Below are 20,674 nucleotides of genomic sequence, written 5' to 3'. Positions count from 1 at the left end.
AATTCATTTGATAAACTGTATTGATTGTCTATTTCTTCTATCCAACATCAGGAAAATGCTTTTATGGATACTTCATCCTCAATATTATCACCTAATGGAGTAAAATATATATGACTGTTTAAAAAAAAAAATAATAATAATAATTTTCCTATAGGATCCAGTGGCTTTGACTCCCCTACACATCAGCCAGGCCATTCATGATTTAATCTTTTTTTCTCAGAACTTACATGTATTTGGTGGGCTAATCACTCCCGGCTAGAGGCAGGGTGGGAAAGGTGATTAATGTGTGAGTTCTAATTAAGTCTGCAAAGCCTCACACAGTGGCAGAACGGCTCGTGGAGCCGCACGCTTAGATACACACACAGATGTAAGGGTGGAACATAGTCAGCACACACACACGCACACACACACACACACACACACACACACACATGCGCGTATGTGGACTGAATCACACACACTCACATGGGATCTACTGTAAAGCGTGATGATGCAACAACCGTATGATGTGCTCACTATCTGCATCTTTCACATCGTTCTCTCTCTCTCTCTCTCTCTCTCTCTCTCTCTCTACACACACACATCCGTCTGTCCACTGCAGTGCCCAAGACATCCTATCACACAGAGCCACATCAGGAGAGAGCGAGAGAGAGAGAGAGAGAGAGGGAGGGAGAGAGGATGAGGGAAGCTGACTCAGATGACGCTCTGTTTCGTGTAAGCGCGCCCCCAGCGGAAGAGCAGCAGCACTGCCGCTCCTTCGCCGGGGTTAAAAAGCGGCGTGCGGCGCGCCGGGGCCACAGTGTGGGGGTGTGTTTGATCAAGAGGCACAGACAAAGTTAGCGGTGGGGTCTTTTTCTGTTCTCTGGTTCTGCAAGCAGCATCGTTTCAAGAAGCACCATGGCCGACAAAGCACAGCAGCCTCCTCACCTGCACCTGGCCGAGGTCACTGCGTCCCAGTTCCTGGACATTTGGAAACATTTCGACTCCGACGGTAGGACACTTTTTGTTTTCTTCTAAAAGTTATTCCAAACTGAAAAATCAAGAGAGAATACTGGATTACAGAAAATAACACTGCTGTCCAAGATTGAAGGTTGATAATAATCATACAGGGGGATGCATGTTGAAATGCTTCCTCCGAGAAAAACTCGTTATAATACCTCAAATAAACAAACTATAACAAAACGTTTTTGCGCATTAAAGCGACTATAGGAACATGACAAATCGCCCAAAATATAGCATTCTGAATTTCATTGCATCTATTTTGTCTCTCATTAGCTATGATTCTTGTGTGGTCGGTAGGAATGAAGTAGCTAAATGCGACCTTTTCATGTGTAACCGTTGTGTTAATGAGCCTATATCAGACCTGGTATTCTTAATATACTGCCCCCTCCTTTAAATATATATATATATATAATGTTTTATTTGAATGCAATGTTAACAATTGTTTGGTCGTGTATTGAAGGTTGTGTAAATGTACCGTAACATGTAAAAGCCTCTGCCTTATATGCTCCTGCTGATATCCGTTTTTGATTAAAAAAAAAACGGGCTCATTTAACTTCCATCAATAAGATCAATCCCTCATGCTTAGATGGTCTTTATGCAGTGGACAGTGTGATATCTGTCAACATGAAATAGCACAAGTTTTAGGGCCTTCCACTAATTCATTCAGTGTGCCGTACAGATTTTACAATTCGCAGTCTTTCTTTGGGGCTTTTCTGAGTGCATGTATTATTTTTTCCTTAAACAAATGCATCAAACGTGTCTCTGCTGAAAGCCTCGTTCGCGTGATTAGGGATATCCTTTTCTTTGGATAAAGGGTATTTATGTGAACTAATGATCAGAAAGGACACGCTCCAAACACACCTTGAAAACAAGGTGAGTGTGTGGCTAATATTTGTTTCACACACAGGCTCTGGGGGATTTCACCGTTAATCCGACCTGTTTTGACGCTTGCACACATGCTGAAATGCTCTCCGTGGGGAAATCAGGGCGGAATGAAGGAGTTGGTCTGCATGGGGCTCAGCAGCTGGGCTCCTCCACCTGAGCCAATGTGCAGACAAAGTTGCTACGAGCATTGTTGTTTTTACATCGTTTGTCCCCCTTAGAGCGCCAGGGTGTCAGTCACCACCCAGGTGTCTCAAGTCTTGAGGGTGCTTTTACATATTGTGCTTTGCAACGAGCCGCTTTACAAATCAAATACAACCAGTGAGCATCAACAGATTTGGCTACGGCATTTAAATTCTGCTCTCATTACTGGGAGTGTCTCCTGGTTCTTTGGGGAGAGAGAGGAGAGCTAATTTGCTTGCTCAGGTTGAGTAAACATCTCCTGAGTTGCGGATAAAAATACACAGGAGACAATGCAACTAGAGATGATGAAACCGAATTATTCCCCTGTTGGCCCAGGATCAAGTCTCATCTGAATTGCGTCTTTTGCAGCTACTCCGCTCTGCGTCCCTCTCATCTCTCTCCCCGTCAGGCCTTCTCTTTTCATGCACTTCAAAGCTGCAAACTACTGCAGTTCCTTTCGCTAATTATAGAGATTTCCCTGTCAATTTTTTTATTTCTATTAACCTGCGTATGGAAATTCGGCGGCAGTGAGCAAAACCGACTTCCTGAAATGACCCAGCCGTGGTCTCATCACAAAATATTTGAATAGACAGGGCTGCACTTTGAAAGGCAAATGCACTTAAATGTGCCCTTAGTGGCTTTCCACTTTGAGAGTCTTCCTGTGTTGGTGGATTTTAGAATGAAGCGGCTCTCCTGGGATTGTAACAAGGCTGCATCCAAAACAGTGCATTTGGGCAAAAAGTGGTTTCAGGAACTGCTGCAAGTGTCAAGGGTTTGAGACCAAAGTATTTGAGAGGCAAATCCCTGGGAGCGCCCTCATTTAAACACTTAGAACTGGTTCTGCGACATCTATGTTGAGTGATGGGGAAGTGAGTTGAAGCCAGCCATGAGCCGTGTCTTCTGGAAGGGATGCTTGATGGGTGTGCTTGGGACAGTTTACTGCAACATTTCACAGAAAAAAAAGTACCTTAAGCACATTGTAGTGTCTAAAAGGCTAAATGTGAAAATTAGCATTCACCCTAAATGAAAAAGCACAGAACAAACAGATGTGCCCTTAACACATAAAAACAATGGGGAACCAGGCTTCGGAGTAATCTGTTCGTAAATCTATTTTTATTTCCATTTCATGTAGTTTGCCTTGTAGTTAATCACATCGTACTCTGTTTAATTATCAACCAGGCCATTCCTCTCCAGAGCGCTAAATGTCAATACGCCCCACAGGAGGGAGGCCCGATAGCAGCGAGGCGTTTCACCGTCCCACTTATTGAAACAGCAGAGCCTGCATTCATGACTTTTGATAAGATTGCTGAGGAACCCATTCACACAACCCACCTACACACACACACACACACACACACACACACACACACACACACACACACACACACACACAGACAGATAGCCACACAAAGCCAAGATGCTGGATGGATATGGCAAGAGAAGGAGCTAGAAAGAAAGCAGATGACAGAGAGTTAGAGGGAGAGGAGAGGAAGTCGATGGCATAATAATCTTCGTTAGTGTTTAATGAGGCAGTTCTGCCTTCCAGGGTTTTATTGAAGCAGCTAGTCACATCGTTTGGAGCCATCTGTTCATCCATTCAGCGTGCTTGTTGATGGGATGTTGGCACGGGCTCACAGACTACCTGGGTGAAGCAGGCACACTCAATTGTCCTCTGAATAGGTACTGTCAGGGCAGCAGAGCAGCATGAAATAAGATAAGAAGACAATCAACTTTATTGTCCCTGAGCTAAATTTTTAATGACAGAATCTAAGAAAAGGTGATGGACATGTTCTTAGGATGGACCCCTGTGGATAAAAGTGACATTGTGTGTCAAAAATACTGACAGCATTCTGTGAATCAAGGTTGAAACCTTTTAAAACATCCGTTGCTCTTGACAAAACATCCTCACTTTCACAAGTCCATCGGAAAAAAACTGGTCGCCCTGGATCATCCCCTTTAAAACCAAGAAAAGCAGCTCTCCATATAGAGCCTCTTCATACATACAACACCTCAAAACACAGTCTTTAAGGAGTGTTCAGGTTGCATAGTGTCAGTCAATAGTCTAATTTATTGTGCCAGAAGGGGAAGGATGAGAGTCGCTAAAAGGCTCATGTTTTGATAAATACTGGGTCAGAACCGAGCCGTACTGGGATATGCGTGGATATGTTTGACACTGGGACCACATCTGCAGAGTTTACTTTATTTTCGTATTCTAGCCACAGATAAATGCACCTTTTGTGCAGTAGCATAGGTTCATGGCTATGTGTGTCTCCCAGGTAATGGCTACATCGAAGGGAAGGAGCTGGAGAACTTCTTCAAGGAGTTGGAGACGGCCCGGAGAGGAGCTGGGGTGGTGAGTTCAAGGACTAGAGATTAAACACGTGCAATACTGGCCACTCATGTTTCATTTGTATTAAGCACAAATGTTTTCCAGGACCCTACAAACCCCATCTTCAGAGAAAAGATGAAGGAGTTCATGCAGAACTTTGACAAGAACAAAGACGGACGAATCGAGATGTCAGAGGTAAGACCTGGGGATCGTTTCTTGTTTGAGGTTTTGAAATCAGTAGTTTTTGATGAAAATGTCCTCCTTTTTTGTGTCAGTGGGATATTGTACAATATTCAAACCGACAAGGTATGAAATACTTTGAATTAGATGGATGCCACTTCTATTTGTGTAGCTAGTAAGAAGAGGAAAAGCTAAGGAAACTCACAGCCGAAGCAATAAAGTGCAAGACTTGGTCAACAACAGATTGATTGCATAAATACAGTCTTTATGATGGTTTTATTGGATTTGACCATTTTCAGATCAGGATTTAACAGAGCAGCAAAAAGAAGGCCCTTCTGTGATATCAATATGCCACCTGCCACATGGAAAATCTGACAATGAGTTAAAGGTTCAGTTGACGGCGTAAAAATTTTTTGCAAAGGCTTTGTCTGAAACTAAATTTGATTTCTAAGGAATTCCTACTTAGGCAAGCCCGGCTTCTCTATTATTTATGTCCAAGTTGGTCCTTTGAGGCTTTGAAGACAAAAAGCTACCCAGCCTCCATCCTTTCTCTCACAGCATTTCAACCCCACCATCTTGTGTTCTCACCACTTCCATTTTCTTGTCATTTCTCTCTAGCTGGCCCAGATTCTCCCAACAGAAGAGAACTTCCTGCTCTGCTTCAGAGAGTTTGTCAGCTCAAGTGCTGAGTTCATGGCGGTAAGAGAGTCTTTCTGAGTGCGTGTGGACGGGCAGGTATATATTTCTTCAAAGGAAAGCGATCGTTCCCTTTTGCCAAAGTCATTTGAACAGTTCTTAACAATGCTTTCTGTAAAATGCCTTTTTGTTCACTCAGAAATGCCATTATTCAGGACACGATTTCTTTAACCAACCATACAATATAGCCCAGAGTCGGTCAGCCATGGAGGGGAGACGGCCTGCAGGTTCTCGGATTTGTCCCGTTTATTGTGGAAGGTGTACTACTTGGGGAAATCATAAATGGAGAGACTGTTTGCTTCAGTCCTGAACATTGACTGAACCAAACAGTGTTAATATTTAGGCTGTATTTGTCAATGGTAACCATAGAGATCTGACACTGTACGTCCAGGGATCCCCGGCAGGACATTGGCCACTTTGGATCACATGAGTGTATTTTAAGACATGCAAAGAACACGCACACATAAACATATATGGAGAGAAAATGCAATGCTTTTATAGTTGTGACACTCAACACAATAGTGTAATAACAAGAAAACAACAAATACCACTGGAAACTATTGCAGTAGAAATTTTTTAAGGGGTTGACAGAGAGAAGATTTACGATCTGTTCATAACAAGCATAACGTTTACAATTGGAAGGTGTCAGGAACAAAACATTCAGTTAAAAAAGCACCAAATCAATTCAGATAACGAGTATTCACACACTAGCTACGCACAAAGCTAATCGTCGTTGACTAGTTACTAGCAAAAGCTTGCTATGAAAAACATGGTTCAGTGTAGTAAAACCAAGTTGTGTGTTTAAGAAACCATTTATACATCAAATTAAACGTAGAGTATAGTATAGTTGTATAAACAAGTTTGGTGCAGATGTTAATGATGAATAATGAATGGTTGTTGGAGTGAAGAAACGTCCTCAGCAGAGCTAGGCGTGTGATGAAATGCACTAGAAAAGAGGAAGTCATTAATTCCACAAAATAACTAGAAGATAAGGAAACGCCAGATTTCATTGACGATATGAAAGAATGGCACCAATTAGAAACCAATTACATGTCTGCAAGAGACTGTCCTTGTCTCCTGTGGCATATTGAAAAGGAACAACGAAGTGAGAGAAGGAGGATGACGGAAGGGGAAGGTGTGGAGAGAAGGAAACAAAGGGCAAACGAGGGAACGCAGGAACCGAGAGGACGAAAAATGAAATGTCGATGGGAAGTTGAGCGGCAGACTTTGAAAGAATAAAACAAGAGAGGGGATAAATCTGCCTTGGTTTCAGGGTTCAGGGAGGAGGAAGTGGGCAGAGATGTTTTTAAAGGGTTAGAATGAGGAAGCACAGCCTTCTATTTTCAGAGTCATATATAATGGATAACACCACTGTAACTCCTCTTTGACAAGTCCAGAGGAGGAGCAGAGCGGTGGAAGGAGGAGGAGAAGGGAGGGAGGGAGGCCATCTATCTTTGATAAGGAGCCCTTCTTCTGGACAGGGACAGCGGCTAGATTAAAACATTTGTAAAAAGGTCTTTTGTTCCCTCCCTCATTTGGGGTCTGTGTCTCCGGCCGCCCTTTGCTCTGCATGCCGGCAAATGGGATCGTATTGAAGACCGTGTGATTACAGCAAGGGCCCGGCCCCCCGGTCCTTCCCAATGGAAGCATTTCTGCTCATCAGCAAGGGGGGGGGGTTATGTAGGGAAGGAAAGACATCACCCACATCAGCGCACCAACTGCTTTGAATCCATGTATTTCCTTTGTCCTGGTGATTTCTTGCAGGCATGGCGGCGATATGACACGGATCGCAGCGGCTACATTGAAGCGAACGAATTGAAGGTTTGTTGTGACTCAGAATAACATATTGCATACCTGATATACCTAACAGTATATATTCATTGATCTCCCAATGAGGAGCATAACTAATCTTATAATACCTTGTATTCTTATTTTTACTTTGTCATAATTATTTCTCATTTTATTGTCTTTTTTCCATTCTTTTCCCCCAACACACACACACACACACACATTTAAATGCTTATTAGCGGAGCACCCAACCCTAACACTATCCGCTTAAAGCATATTCATAAAGCATAAGTCTTTTCTTGTATTCTTTTTATTTATTTGCATATCTATCTCTATCCATACCACTGTTTTAGTGATGTGTTTATGTGTTTATGATCACCTTGGTGTATTTCCTATACCTTTAATTGATTTGGAGTGTTAAAGTTCAGATGCAAAGTTTTCTCTCTATCCCCCCTAGATGCTTTATTGCTGTGTACCAATAAAAGAAAGGAAACAAACAAACAAAAATAATTCTCTGCTTTTTGTGTGTTATGATTTATAAGTGACTATTCCCCTATCATAGTGATTCTGAATCAGCTGGGTAAAGAAATACTTATGGGAAATAGATGGGGAGTATCCTTATCTGCTATCTCTTATATAAAGTCCACAGATAACCCAAATACAAAAATATAGTCATCTTTTCCTTTTAAAAATCCTTTGAGCACGTGGGTCAGTAAATCCTGGCAGCTGATTTGACTAAAGAGTCAGGGGCTGCTCCACTGGAAATCCCCTAATGACCTTGAGGGTTTTTTCCAGGTGAGGATTCAGATTAAAAAAAAGTTGTTTTTCCCTTTGATATCTCCAGTGAAATGTTTCACTTGGGAGTTCACCATTAATGCGGTCAGAAATCCCGTGTGAAGTACATAGGGGATCACATTTCTTCCAGCTCACCAGATGCAGATGAGTTACTCAGGTGTGGCCTTTGGACAGCTTTGGAAATGGTGGACATGAGAATATGCGATTGTATCGACTCACGAGCTGCAGTGATGTGAGAAAATGGCTGCTGCATTTAATGTACTTAAAGCCTATAGTCACTATTACCTCTGCGGATTAGAATTTTTAATAAAGAACACAAGATCACTTAATAAAATAACATTATCACTTTTTATGTCTGCATCGTTTTCTTTTCTTTCTGTTTACTTTACTTTCATAAAATCTCCTTCTGCAGATCTTAAAAAAGCATTTCTCTCATATTGCTGCTGTTCATTTAATAGTACATGCCATGCATATGCATGTTCTTCCTCATTCCTTTTATTTATTCCTAAATGTACTCTTGCTTCTGTCCTCAGGGCTTTCTGTCAGACCTGCTGGAGAAGGCTAACAGACACTACGATGACAAGAAGCTCCAGGAGTACACACAGACCATTGTAAGTTTTCCTATTTCCCATATATAGTTATTTCATGTCTTCCTTTCAATTACAATTGGCCTAAAGCCACAATAGTGCAGACAATTAGTTGTTTTTTGAGCCATCAAGCTGTTTTGGATGAACTCAGCCCATTACTAGAATTGTGAAAATTAAATGGAGATTAAGTATACAGATGATGTGGAATTTTGATGCTCTTTTGATGACTCTTGATTCACAAAACGTTAAATCTTGTTCCCTTGCATTTACATGCATGTTTCAATTTGCTCCCAGACCAGAGAACAATGTTAGTCTCTAAGTAGCCACGCCCTAAGAGCATTTAGTAAACCCATGTTCACAAATATAATAAATCATGTGAGAAGTAGTCTCATGCATCAGTGCCTCTCAAAGTGTTAACAAATAACTTTAAATGGCTAAACTTAAATACAACTGATATCTCGGAATCAGCATTAAATCATAGAGAAACACTGCGAGCCATATGCAGTCTTTAAGAAATGAATATACCAAGCGTTCCTCTGCCCGGAGGCACTCAGAAGGCCTACTGTGTTGGTGGCGGTTCGTGTCCTGCAGGTTGTGGCTTTACAGCACAGATGTGCTCACATCTGCTTTGTCCTGGAAGCCCTAGAGCTGACCTGACCTGATTTCTCCACAGCCCACTCCTGGATGCACTCGGCCGTTGTTGTTTCTTTGTGCCTCTGTTAAAGCCGCAGATAGTAAATATATAATCAACGGAAAAGTAGCAAGATGATTTTTGCGTATTAATAATAATAGATCAAAAATAATAATTAATACAGAGGCACCAATAACATTCAAGTCCTGCGGAAATGATATCATGTTGAGGATGTCACTTGCTAAATAGAAATCCTGTTGAAAAGGTAGATGATGGGTGATTTTATTTGACATAACTGTCAGTTTAGTGCATGAGATGTACCCCCTTCTTTGTTTGTGAGTAGTAGATACCTCTACAAAACTACTAATATAAACTTTAATATGTAATTCTGTGTCAACAAATTGTCACAAATGGTGATGAATTGATATGAAAATGTTTTCATATCAAATATGTGTGTAATAGAAATGTGTCCAGCACATTGTAGAAGCCAGACATTTCTCAAAAATATATTTTTTTAGATTACACATAAAAATCACTCTAAAATCACTTGTTAAACATTTTGAAAACAAAAAACAAAAACACTCATATATAACAAAAGTATAAACTTTCCAGTCCATTTCTTCGTCACTGAAATACATCGGATCATTTTTGCCTTCCCCTTGACAGCACATACCTATACAAATCAGTCTCCCTCCTTTGTCTGTCTCTGTTCTGCTTCTACTTTGTAGCTCAGGATGTTTGATCTGAATGGAGATGGGAAGTTGGGCCTGTCAGAGATGGCCAGGTAATGTGCAATTTGTCTTACCTCTGTTCACCATATATGTAAATGTTGAGACACATGGCTGCTGATGTTAATTTATGGCCAATGTATTTGAATAATTCAACAAACTATCATGTCCTCTAATGAAGTCGTTCTCTCCCCAGGCTGCTCCCAGTTAAGGAGAATTTCTTACTCAAATTCCAGGTATGGTGCAGAAAGAAAACGGCTATACACAATTAACATCCATAACTGGCCTTAGTGTAGCAGTGGTTGAGCTTTTGTCTTGTCCTGTATTTTTCTGCAGGGTGTCAAGTTGACTACTGAGCAGTTCAATGCCATCTTCACCTTCTATGACAAGGTAGGAGACATTTCATTCAAGGGAGCAATACCATAAATACCAACCAAACACTAAAGGTGTGATCGTCGCAGCAATACAAAGATTAGGTTTCAAAATGAATGTTCATTAATAAACGTTTGAAATCACGGTCGACTCGACGTGAAATGAGCATGGTCTCTTGTTGACTGCCACGTGTCGTTTCCATTCCAGTCTGTGGATTTGCGCAATGGGGGGAAATAAATCGCTGAAATATGCTAACTGCAGAATTTTGCTGTAGAAGAAGGACAAATTGTAACCCGAGCTAGAAAGAGAACAGTCGGGACTGTTTAGGAGCGCTCCTGAATTACCTTAGGAAATGAGTCAGACTTGACACACCTGTGCCTTTGGAAAAAGGATCACGGTCTGTGAGCACTGGTTCAGGTAATGGTTTAATTTTTCAAATAAGCAGTAGATTGGTGGAGGGGCCACAGGGAGCAATATGAAACCAGGGGGTTGGGAACAGAGTCGAGTAACAGGGAACAGTTGCTTATCTTCCAGATCCTGGGTTCTTGTTTATGATATTTTTTGGAGCTTTTGTGACCTTCCATTATCTAGGTAGCTGCGGCAAGGCTTTTAGGACGTACAGCACTGGTGCTTCAGTTCATTCTGTCTTCGTTTATTTCCAGAGTGCTGAAAGCTTGATTTTCTTTTACATAAAATCTCTGTTTTCCGCCTCCTCACAACATTATTATTTATTGTCTTTAACATTAATTATGTTTCGAAAACAAGCCTAATACAACCATATGTCGTATGTTTCCAGTGAAGTAGCAAGTATACTTCACTGCATTGGATACCTCAACTGCTTGATGGTTAAGGAGAAATGAGATGCTAATTTATGAAGTTACATCAAATATAAAGTTGACTTGAAATCGGTTGCATAGTAATTGACATTCTTTTAATTTCTACCTGAACAAAATTCTACCGTGTAACTCTGCAAAGTAGATCCTTTAAAATATTTGCTGTTGAATTGAGACGTGTTTACTCCGTTGGAAGACAAGAATTTGGAGTATTTTGAGATTCCAGCCGGGGGAGGTTGGTTTAGGTTTGTTAGTCCGGAAATATAGAACTGTTCTGAATCAAAAACTGTTGATAGAGAAGAAATGAATGGTAAAAACCTAATAATTGGAACATAGATATTCAACATTTGGCACTAAGAATGAACCATTCCGACACTATAGATCCACGGCTTCAAAACCTTAATAAACATTATTGGCACAGAGCAACACAGAGCAACACTGCATATTACTGCCAATGAAGACAATGCAATACAGCTAAACTCTCCTCTGGGAAGAATGAGAGCCAAATAAGAGCAGTATGAATCCCTCAGATTGGACTGAAGTCAAGCCCTCTCTGTAGCTGATTCACTTTGAAGGACAGAGTTGAATGTTGAGTTGAAAAAATCAATGAGCTGCGTAGAATCATTCATGTTGACTAAATAGTCGACATGAATGATGGGAATGTAGCACAACCATTTGTGTGTGTAATTAGTTCCATCATTATGTGCCTCGGCCCCTGCAGCTGAAACACAAGCAGCTGCTGTCACTGAGAGACGTGGACGGTCATCTGAACTCTAACATGGCTCACGGTGCCACCAGAACCCAAACTGTGCAAAACCTTTAAAATGTCTAAAATTTCAAGATGCCATGCTACTTGGACCCGCTAGCTTATACCGGATGATCCCCTTTCCCGTAAACCAGCAAAGTTGCAGTTCTTTCATACTTGGTGTGTAAGTAAATAAAATTCCCACTTTATTCCTGGGATCGTTGGATCTGGGACACTTCAATCTAGGCTTATGAACATCAAAGTAAAAAACATGACTGGCAAGCCACTCGGCTCTGAAGTCATCTTGAGACCGAGCCTAGATGCACAGAACGTGGTTTTGTTCTGCTTGCCAAGGGAAGATTTCCAACAATTTGGACTTATTTCTTGGCCCCAGACTCAAATCTCTACCGTGAGACATAACTCATTAATTAGCAAAGTGGCTCCGTATTGACTTTGCAGACAACAGAGTTGTGAATGGGGAAGTCTTTTATAAAACGATCAGCCATGAATGGTCATTGGCAGGTACATTCCTGAAGGCTGCCATACAATATTGAATGAGCAGCAGAGCAGGGCACACACATGAGGAAGCTCGGGATCTAAATATAGCTGCACCACAGGGTTAGAGAAGGAACATTTTGATGAAAACTAGAAACACATTCCGCCATAAGGAAGCTTCATATTGTTCAGCTGTTGTCCAAATAGCTTTGGTTTAATTATGTTTAGAATTCGGCTATCCCTCCAATGACATCGTCTTTACTTTTAAATGTTTGGAGATGAAAATAAAATCTGTGGCATGCTTCTGTCATTCTCTTTCAGGATGGGAATGGCTACATTGATGAGCTTGAGTTAGATGCTCTGCTACGAGACCTTTACCAGACAAACAAGAAGGTGAGATGACGTGTTGCCCACCGGTACATGCTGCAACCCAGTGGAAACCAAAATGCACCATTTGCTTTTCGTTAGCTTGTATTGTCATTACTGTTCACACCACAATAACAACGCTGCTAATTTATCCAGTGCTGTCTGTATTGATCCTGAACTCTTTCACAAATGGGTTGCCGCCGCTGAAAGCACTGTTTGACACCGTTGCCTGCCCCATCTCACGGTCCAATTCACTCGACATAATGCACTAATCATAGATCACACGAGTGCAATTAGGCCCGTTTTGGGGATAGGAGCAGGAATACGTTATTGGTTTAGACCAGCGGTTCCCAAACTTTTTTTCCTGCGCACCCCCTTCCATGTCCCAACCGGGTTGGCGCACCCCCAATTCACACTTAAAAAAAAAAAAAACGCGACAAACTGTTTTAGCTTCATATAAAGACTCATGTTTAAACATGCGCAAATAACCAGAACACAGCCGCGTAAAAGATTGCAGCAATAGGCTCGGCCTGTTAAATGACTGTGGAGCTATAGCATCATCATCATCATAACACAAGAGAGAATAGGCTCCGAAATAGATAAAATAAATAAAAACGAGGATCAACCGGAAACTTTTCAAGTGCCACAATAAAATTAGCCTACACACGATCCACAACATAATTAAGCAACAAAGAGCGGCTCAAATATAAAATAGATTAAAAGACGATAAAAGAGGATCCATCTTGAACTTTTCAAGTGTAGCCCAAAAGACGCTCAGCCTGCAGCAAGAGAGAGGGAGGGAGGGAGGGAGGGGGGCTGAGTAGTACAACCAGGATGTCTTCAGACATGGCATCAATGCGGCGCGACACAGTGTTATTGAACACAGGAATCATGTCCAACTCTTTTTTCCTCTGTCTCTCCAATCATACACTCCACCATTTCTTTGGCCGCTGGCAAACACACGTCTTCAGCAATTGTGTTTCTCCCTTTCTCCCTACTCTGTAACTGAGCAGATATGAAGCCCGTAATGCGTCTTTCGTAGACCCAATGCATGAATGAAACTGCATTTTTTTGGGCCTTTTCTGCAACTCCTCCAATTTTGCTTCATAAAATGTAAGGGGCTTTTGACTTAAATGGCCATGTTTCGTGTGCATGTGACGACGGAGATAAGATGGCTTCAGACAGCTGTTTGCTAGAACTTCACTGCACAACACGTACTGAGGCTTCGGACAATCTGTATCGCCGATCCAAGTGAAGCCCAGACCCAGATAATTGTCATCATGTTTTCTTCTTTTTCTCCCCGTCTGGTGTTCACCCTCATCACTTCTTTTTTGGCATCTCCTACCCTCCGCTTCGTTTTCCTCCCGTGCATCTTCTGACTCCCGCTCATTTTCTGTCTCTATTCTCTCCGTCTCTGTTGCCTCCAAATCCTCACTCTCTCTTGGTCCCTCTCCTCCTTCGTGACTAACAACTTTATCATAAGAAGTCCCACTTGACAGTTTTCCTGATTTCAGCCAGTTAAGCATATTTATACAATCAATGAAACGAGTTGGCACGCATATAGCCTAGCGGCTGCAGTGCATAAAAGAAGAGCATGCAGACAGCAGCTGTCTTCTTCATGATAAATTAAAAAGCGAATACAAAGAAAATGTTTAATGTTCATGCTTTTTATTGTATGGAAAAATCCTTTTATATATGTCAATGGAAAAATCCCACTTGACAAAACTGACCGCCATTACATTTTTCCTCTCGCGCACCCCCTGGTCGCAGCGTACGCGCACCACACTTTGGGAATCCCTGGTTTAGACAATAACGTTATTTTTTTTTTGTTTGTTTTGATTCATCTATTTTTCATGACACAACGGCCTCCTGTGACTACATCCCAAAATAATTGGTCACATTCAACCTTGCCCTGTTCACTGGGATGTCTAGGTGTGACACTTCAGTTACAATTAACTCTCTGAAGACGCTCATAGTTTTACTTTAGCTGTTGTTTGGTTATTACCAATGACCTGTCAATTAGACTGTTCTTGCATTTAGCATCACATGTAGGCATATTACCTGATTGAAATATGTGCAAACAGCACAAGAGCACAAATACGATGTTTGCTTGGCAGCCCAGTACGAGATGCTTTGAGAGTTATTAGAGAGCCCTTCTTTTCAGGACCTCCGTCTGAAATCTCCCATTGTTTCCTCACAACCTCCTCTCTCTCATCCAGGAGGTGGATGTGAAGAACCTGACGGGCTACAAGCAGAGCATCATGCGCCTGTCCGATGGAGGGAAGCTCTACCGCGGCGAGCTGGAAATCGTCCTCTGCAGGGAGCCCATTGTTTGACTCTTCTTCTTCGCTCATGTTGTGTCATTTTCATTTTCGCCGCCCACCCTTGACCTTTCTCTCCCGAGACCACGCCGGCGTCCAGCTGCCTGGCGACCTATTCCCGGGCTGCATGTGCCAGACACCCCTCCCCCTACCCTATGCCCCACCCAGTCCTAACGTTACAACATCTGAACGAACAAGTGCACCGTCAGCACGCAGAAAGGCTCTTCCTCCTCAAACCCTCATTTTTCTGCCACCTGACCTGTGTGAAACCTCTACAGTAGCTTTTCACCTTCAAAAGTCCTCACCCTTTCCCTTTACCATTTCTGACCTCATAACCATCCCCGCCATCGATGCCGTGCCTGACATGCAACTCCTGACCAAATGCCCACTTATAACCCTTGAACCTCGACCCCTCCATCCCCTCTATTACAACTTTGCATTAGATACAATATATATAGCAGGCAGCTGTGTTTGGATTTATCTAATTTATAGTATGTGATGGCCGGTTTGCCTTGGGGCCTTCCTGTTCCATTGCCATGATATGATTTGAAATTTTCAATGTTTGTTTTTGGCTGGTAGTCGATTGGAATATTAATAAAATGTCTTAACATAAACTCATTTTTGACACTCTATGAACATGTTTTTGTAACTGACAGTGTTGGTCATGCCTTGGTGGAAAAGATTAGCTCTTGGACTTCGTTGCAATCTAAATATTTTAGAGCCATTCAATGCTGCGTCATTCTCTCAAAGTGACATTTCCTCAGCTGACCTTCCGCATACCAACTACATTATGGTTTCAAGGCCCTCCAGCTGTAAACTGGTGCCTCAACATCAACTCACAAGCATAAACGTAAAAAGGATTAAGGAAGGATGCGGTCGCAACAACAGCAAGATGGTGTACAATTTAGAGCTATAGTGGTTGTATTAAAAGCACCAGCTCGGGTGTTGTTGCTGGATGTCGTCATTAAGCAGCTTCACACAAGCTTTAAACAAAATCTACTGGAATTAGGAAGACAATAGAAATATTGGGCCACTGACAGCTTTATTTGCAGTATGATGCCTGTCTCTGAGTTGCATAATGAAAAGGACTAAAGAAATTAGTAGTGTGCACTCTGTTTTCTCCTTGTGTCAATGAAATGAGACAGCATCACCAAACACTTCCATTCCACCACTCTTTGAGTTGCTGAGGCAGACCTGAACTGAAGCAAAAGTTGATCCAAAGTTCTTACATTTACAAGCGGTTTCTAATGGATTTACAATTTAGCTCCTGTCGTTAACTTTGGAAGTGGATTTATTTTAAGAGCATCAGGCTTAAAATGTTAATTGTGCATAAGAAGAAGCACTCAAGTTCAAATAGTATAGTAACTATGGAAATTCCAGATTGGGAAAACATTTAGGACTAAATGAGTTAGGATTTTTGAATAAATAATAATAAATGACCAAAGTAAATCTAAAGGTAGATAATCTGATCTGACATCAGCCAAAAGAAAAACAAACATGATGTGTCTCAGAGGCTTTAATGTCAATAGAAACATGAATGCAGAGCCTATTGCATAAAAGATGCAATTTAAAATAACCAAAAAATAAAACCGTAACAATAATCGTAACTGACAACCACAATAATTTGTCTGAAATTGCAGCGGTGCCACTGAAAGCCAGCCTCTTTTTCCTGGTGAATCCAGGTGGGAGGTGTTCATCCTGGGCTGAGATGTTACCCCTGACCTAGTAAGACAGGACTTGATATTTCTCATAAAAACCCTGTAATTGAGTTGACATGCTTTTAAAGGCATCTGAATAATACAGCAAACGCACAAGCCTCTATCTCAATGTGTATAGCTGCTCTGCTAGCAAGCCGCATCAATTAATCAGAGCCATTTAAATGTTTAAATGACATTCAGCTGCTCCAAAAAACAAAAAGTACAGTGTTCCAATGCGTCCACACTGTCTACACTAGTTGCAATAAGAATTTAGATGTTAAAAGTCCAATTAATATTGTTTCAAGAGACACCATGTAACGGGGAACCATTAAAAAAATACATTAAATGTTGCACAATGGTCAAGAAAGACAGAAAGCCAGCAGGCTCTGACATAAGAGGCCAAGAAACACACAACTATGGCTTAAGGCTGGAACATGCTTCTGCATCTGGGTGTGCGTCTTGTGTCGACGGACTCGTTTCCATTCAAGGTTCAAAAAGGCTCGCGCGTGTTGCAAAGCAATTCACCTCCAGAACACTGGGTGGAGTAAAGTTTTATGTCGAAGACGACCTAGAGAGTGACATGTAGAAGTCGTTGGTTTGTTCATTTATTTATCAGAGATTTTTTTGCCCTGCTGCTTTTCAATGCATTTTTTTCATGGACATATTTGTCCCGTATTTTCCTCCACAACTTTGTACATCCCTCGACCGGCAAACTGATGTTTGCGGAGATCTGCGTCCACTATAAGGACATCATCCGCCCGTCCCTATAGTCCGCCAATGACGGGTTGTATCAGTGGTCATACTTACGGATTTCTTACGACAAAAACTCTTCAAACTGATGCTCTCGTAAAAAAATCTTTGTTTTAATAATGGCGGAATTATGCTATGAAACTAGAAATGTGAGGCTCCGGAAAGGATGTAGTTAGCAGACCAATCACAGCCTTGCGCGCTGCGTGAGCTCGCGTAGCTTTTGACGCAAGTCTCGAAAAAAAGCACGCAAGAAGGGGGTGAAAAAGGCCCGCGAGCGGCTCTTGCGTCTGCGCGTCCTTGCGTTTCTCAGAAAACGCAGAAGCATGAACTAGGCTTTAACTCGTGTTGCGGAAACATGGAAAGCGCTGCTTCTTGTGTGTAGGTGAGGCGCTGTCCGTGGGGCTAAAACATAGTGGAGGAGATCAATATACAGACAGAAAGAGAGAGAAAGGAGCAGAAAGAGCATATAGCTGTTTCTATGTTTGTTCACAGGCTAAAATTAGCCACCATATGCAAATGCTACTGCGGTAAGAGATAAACTCCGAAGTGTATTGAGTGGATCGAGATTGTTGATTTACTTAAGAAACCGTATCCTATATCCCAGGAAGATTTCTGTCAGCGCTCATGTATTCTTCCGGTTTAATTTGAATCGAATGTTATTAAAAGGTAGAGGTATATGAGTGGTTATATAATCATGCTGTGTTTTTCTCCTGTATTTCTTGAAATAATCCTGAATTTCATGGAGGTTTAGCCGCAATCCGTCCAGTGGCCACGTGCACATCCCTCACCTGCTTTGTCAGACACCGCAACTAAATGAGAAAGCCTTTAACACACAGGTGGGTTCCCTGAATCCCTGAAAACAGACAAAAATCAGCATGTTTCTCCCCACCCACCTCCTCGACTATCGATCTGTAGGACAAGGGGAGATCTTTAAATGCATTCTGGAAGGCCCAGCGAACTAAGGTGAGTCAGATGTTGTCGCGCTTTGAGAACAAACATAAAGGATTAGGGAATGAATTTGCATTGGTGCACCAATGATTTCTTACAACACCACATTAAGGGGGCTACTGATAGCGTTCGGAAAGAAGGCACATCTCATCAAACATTTTGCAGATGGAGTCGAGAGAGATTGGCCAACGGTAGGTACCGCGATGCCATTCTCGATAATTCTCTTTCCTCACAATATTATTTTAGTCATCTGCGAGAAAACCATCCTCTGTGCCATCTGATCAGCATCAACAGTCTTAATAAAATGCACCGCAGAAGGCAAGAGGCGTCTACCATCCCAGAATGCAGTTTTACTAAGCGCTGCCTTCTGGTCCCATCCGGGAGTAGATTTTACATTTTGAATGATACTGATCTCCAACAGCTGCAGGATCTACTCTGTTGTCTAGCTATAAATTTGTCATTTGGGGAAATACTGTATGACAAGATGTGGTAGGTATTTGTTATTTTTTAATTATTTGCCGAAAGAGGTCAATCTCAAATGCAAAGGCATTATTAATGGGACAGTTCACCCCACAACTCCTAAATGCATATTTCATCTTACCTGCAGCACTATCTATCAATCTAGATGGTTTTGTAACTAAGTTATGGCAAAATAATCAGTAACGGTGAACTAATTGATGAACAGTACTACAGGTAAGAGGAGGCTATGTATTCATTATTTTGGGATGAGCTGTCCCTTTAAGAAAAAAAAGGATTCTTTTGCATTACATTATTGAAGGTAAAACCCACATTTTCACAGGTGTTTGGCCACAATGCTGCTGTGGCAGCCGGTCACCAGCAGATTGAATGACAAATGTAGAAAAGTCTTGTTTCCTCGGTTGCTTTGATGGTAATAAATTAAATTGTGGATTTTTTAAATAGGGGTCTTTAATTTGGGAGAAGCGGATTAGAAAAACACTGCATTATGGCTGCAGATGTGACATGAATTCCTGAAATGGGGGGCGCTTCAGCGGTTCCGTGGTAGAGGGTCATTTCCCTTTCTGCTGATTTGCACTATTTTCTGTTCTCACACACAGAATTCTTTCCTCAGCACATTAAATGTATTTAATCTTAAATCGTGTTCACGGTTTATTATAACAGAAGGGTATCATTGTGCATGTAAACATATTATAATACCTCACACAATTATTCCACTGTGATCAGCCAATGTGATAAAGACTGGAGGCGGAGCACTGCCCTGTGTCAGGGGTAAAGGAGCGCAGAGAATATAAATGTAGGAAGATAACGGCCATGATTAATGCATTGATGAAAGGAAGCCTGGTATTTTATTTATGATCTTCTTAAATATAGCTCATGTGAATTAAATAAGTGAATGAAAATGGATGTTACAACCAAGATGAACACACAACCCACACAACCAGGCGTGTACACGCGCACACACACGCACTGAACACAGGCATGTGCACACGAACACACATCACAGCACAATGAAAGCACACATCAACAAGCAAAAACAAGTTAATGAAGGCACACACACAGACTCCAGTTTTACTCCAGACTGGTAGCTTATTAAAGAACCCTTTGGGTGTAGCACTAACACACAAACGCAAGGTCCTACTGCAGCTAAATTGACTGGTCTTGAAAAAACCAGTCAATTTAAAAAAAAACGTTCTGAATGACATGTGACAACATTCGTTTCGTTAAAAAGCCATTTTTTATCAAAAAGCAGAAATTATTCAAAGAAATGGGTTTGCCATTTGGGGAAATTTCTTAATTGCAGCTGTTTTTAGGAATTAGATAAAAAAAGATTGCCATTACTCGTGTACCTGTTATTAAATCAATCTAGTCTGAGTCTTACCTCATCTGAAACACTGGAAATAGGGAGAGACACCATTCAAAAAAAAAAATAATAATAATACTTTTGAAGCACCTTTCTTTGTACCCAAAGATGCTTTACAATTTAAATCAAAGTAAGGGAAAACGTACAGATAAGGAAGACAGAAAACTCTAAATATGTAAAATTAATAATAAAAAAATAGAACTTGAGAAAACTGTAGAATGGGTACATGGGTCATGTAGGGGGTTAGCATTTGAAAGTGAGTGTAAAGAGGTGGGTTTTGAGGGCTTGTTTGAATGAAGATACAGTGGGAGCCTGGCGAATTGTCATGAGGAGGGCATTCCAGAGGGGAGGTGCAGCAGCTGAAAATGGCTTGTCGCCCCTGAGGATTTTGTTGGGAGAGCTGTAAAGGATGTCGTTGCCGTAGTCAAGTCTGGAGGTTATGAGGACATGGATGAGAATTTCGAGCCGTGCAATGTCCCTGAGGTAGAAGAAGGCAGTCTTGGTCA

The 20,674-nt window shown here is 41.5% G+C and overlaps 1 protein-coding gene across 1 annotated transcript; it reads left to right on the top strand.

Moving 5' to 3' along the window:
* The first annotated feature begins 802 nt into the window (after positions 1 to 802).
* calb2a (calbindin 2a) lies at positions 803 to 15,551 on the top strand. The gene is made up of 11 exons (XM_037452463.2): positions 803 to 991; positions 4,344 to 4,420; positions 4,502 to 4,591; positions 5,195 to 5,275; positions 7,037 to 7,093; positions 8,389 to 8,466; positions 9,802 to 9,857; positions 9,998 to 10,037; positions 10,138 to 10,191; positions 12,568 to 12,639; positions 14,832 to 15,551. The coding sequence occupies exons 1-11, from the start codon at positions 898 to 900 to the stop codon at positions 14,946 to 14,948; spliced, it is 816 nt and encodes a 271-aa protein (XP_037308360.1). The 5' UTR covers positions 803 to 897; the 3' UTR covers positions 14,949 to 15,551.
* The last annotated feature ends 5,123 nt before the right edge of the window (positions 15,552 to 20,674 follow it).

The sequence above is a fragment of the Pungitius pungitius genome, chromosome 6 (assembly GCF_949316345.1).
Source record: "Pungitius pungitius chromosome 6, fPunPun2.1, whole genome shotgun sequence".
NCBI lineage: Eukaryota > Metazoa > Chordata > Actinopteri > Perciformes > Gasterosteidae > Pungitius > Pungitius pungitius.
This window is presented reverse-complemented; position numbering and strand designations above follow the sequence as displayed.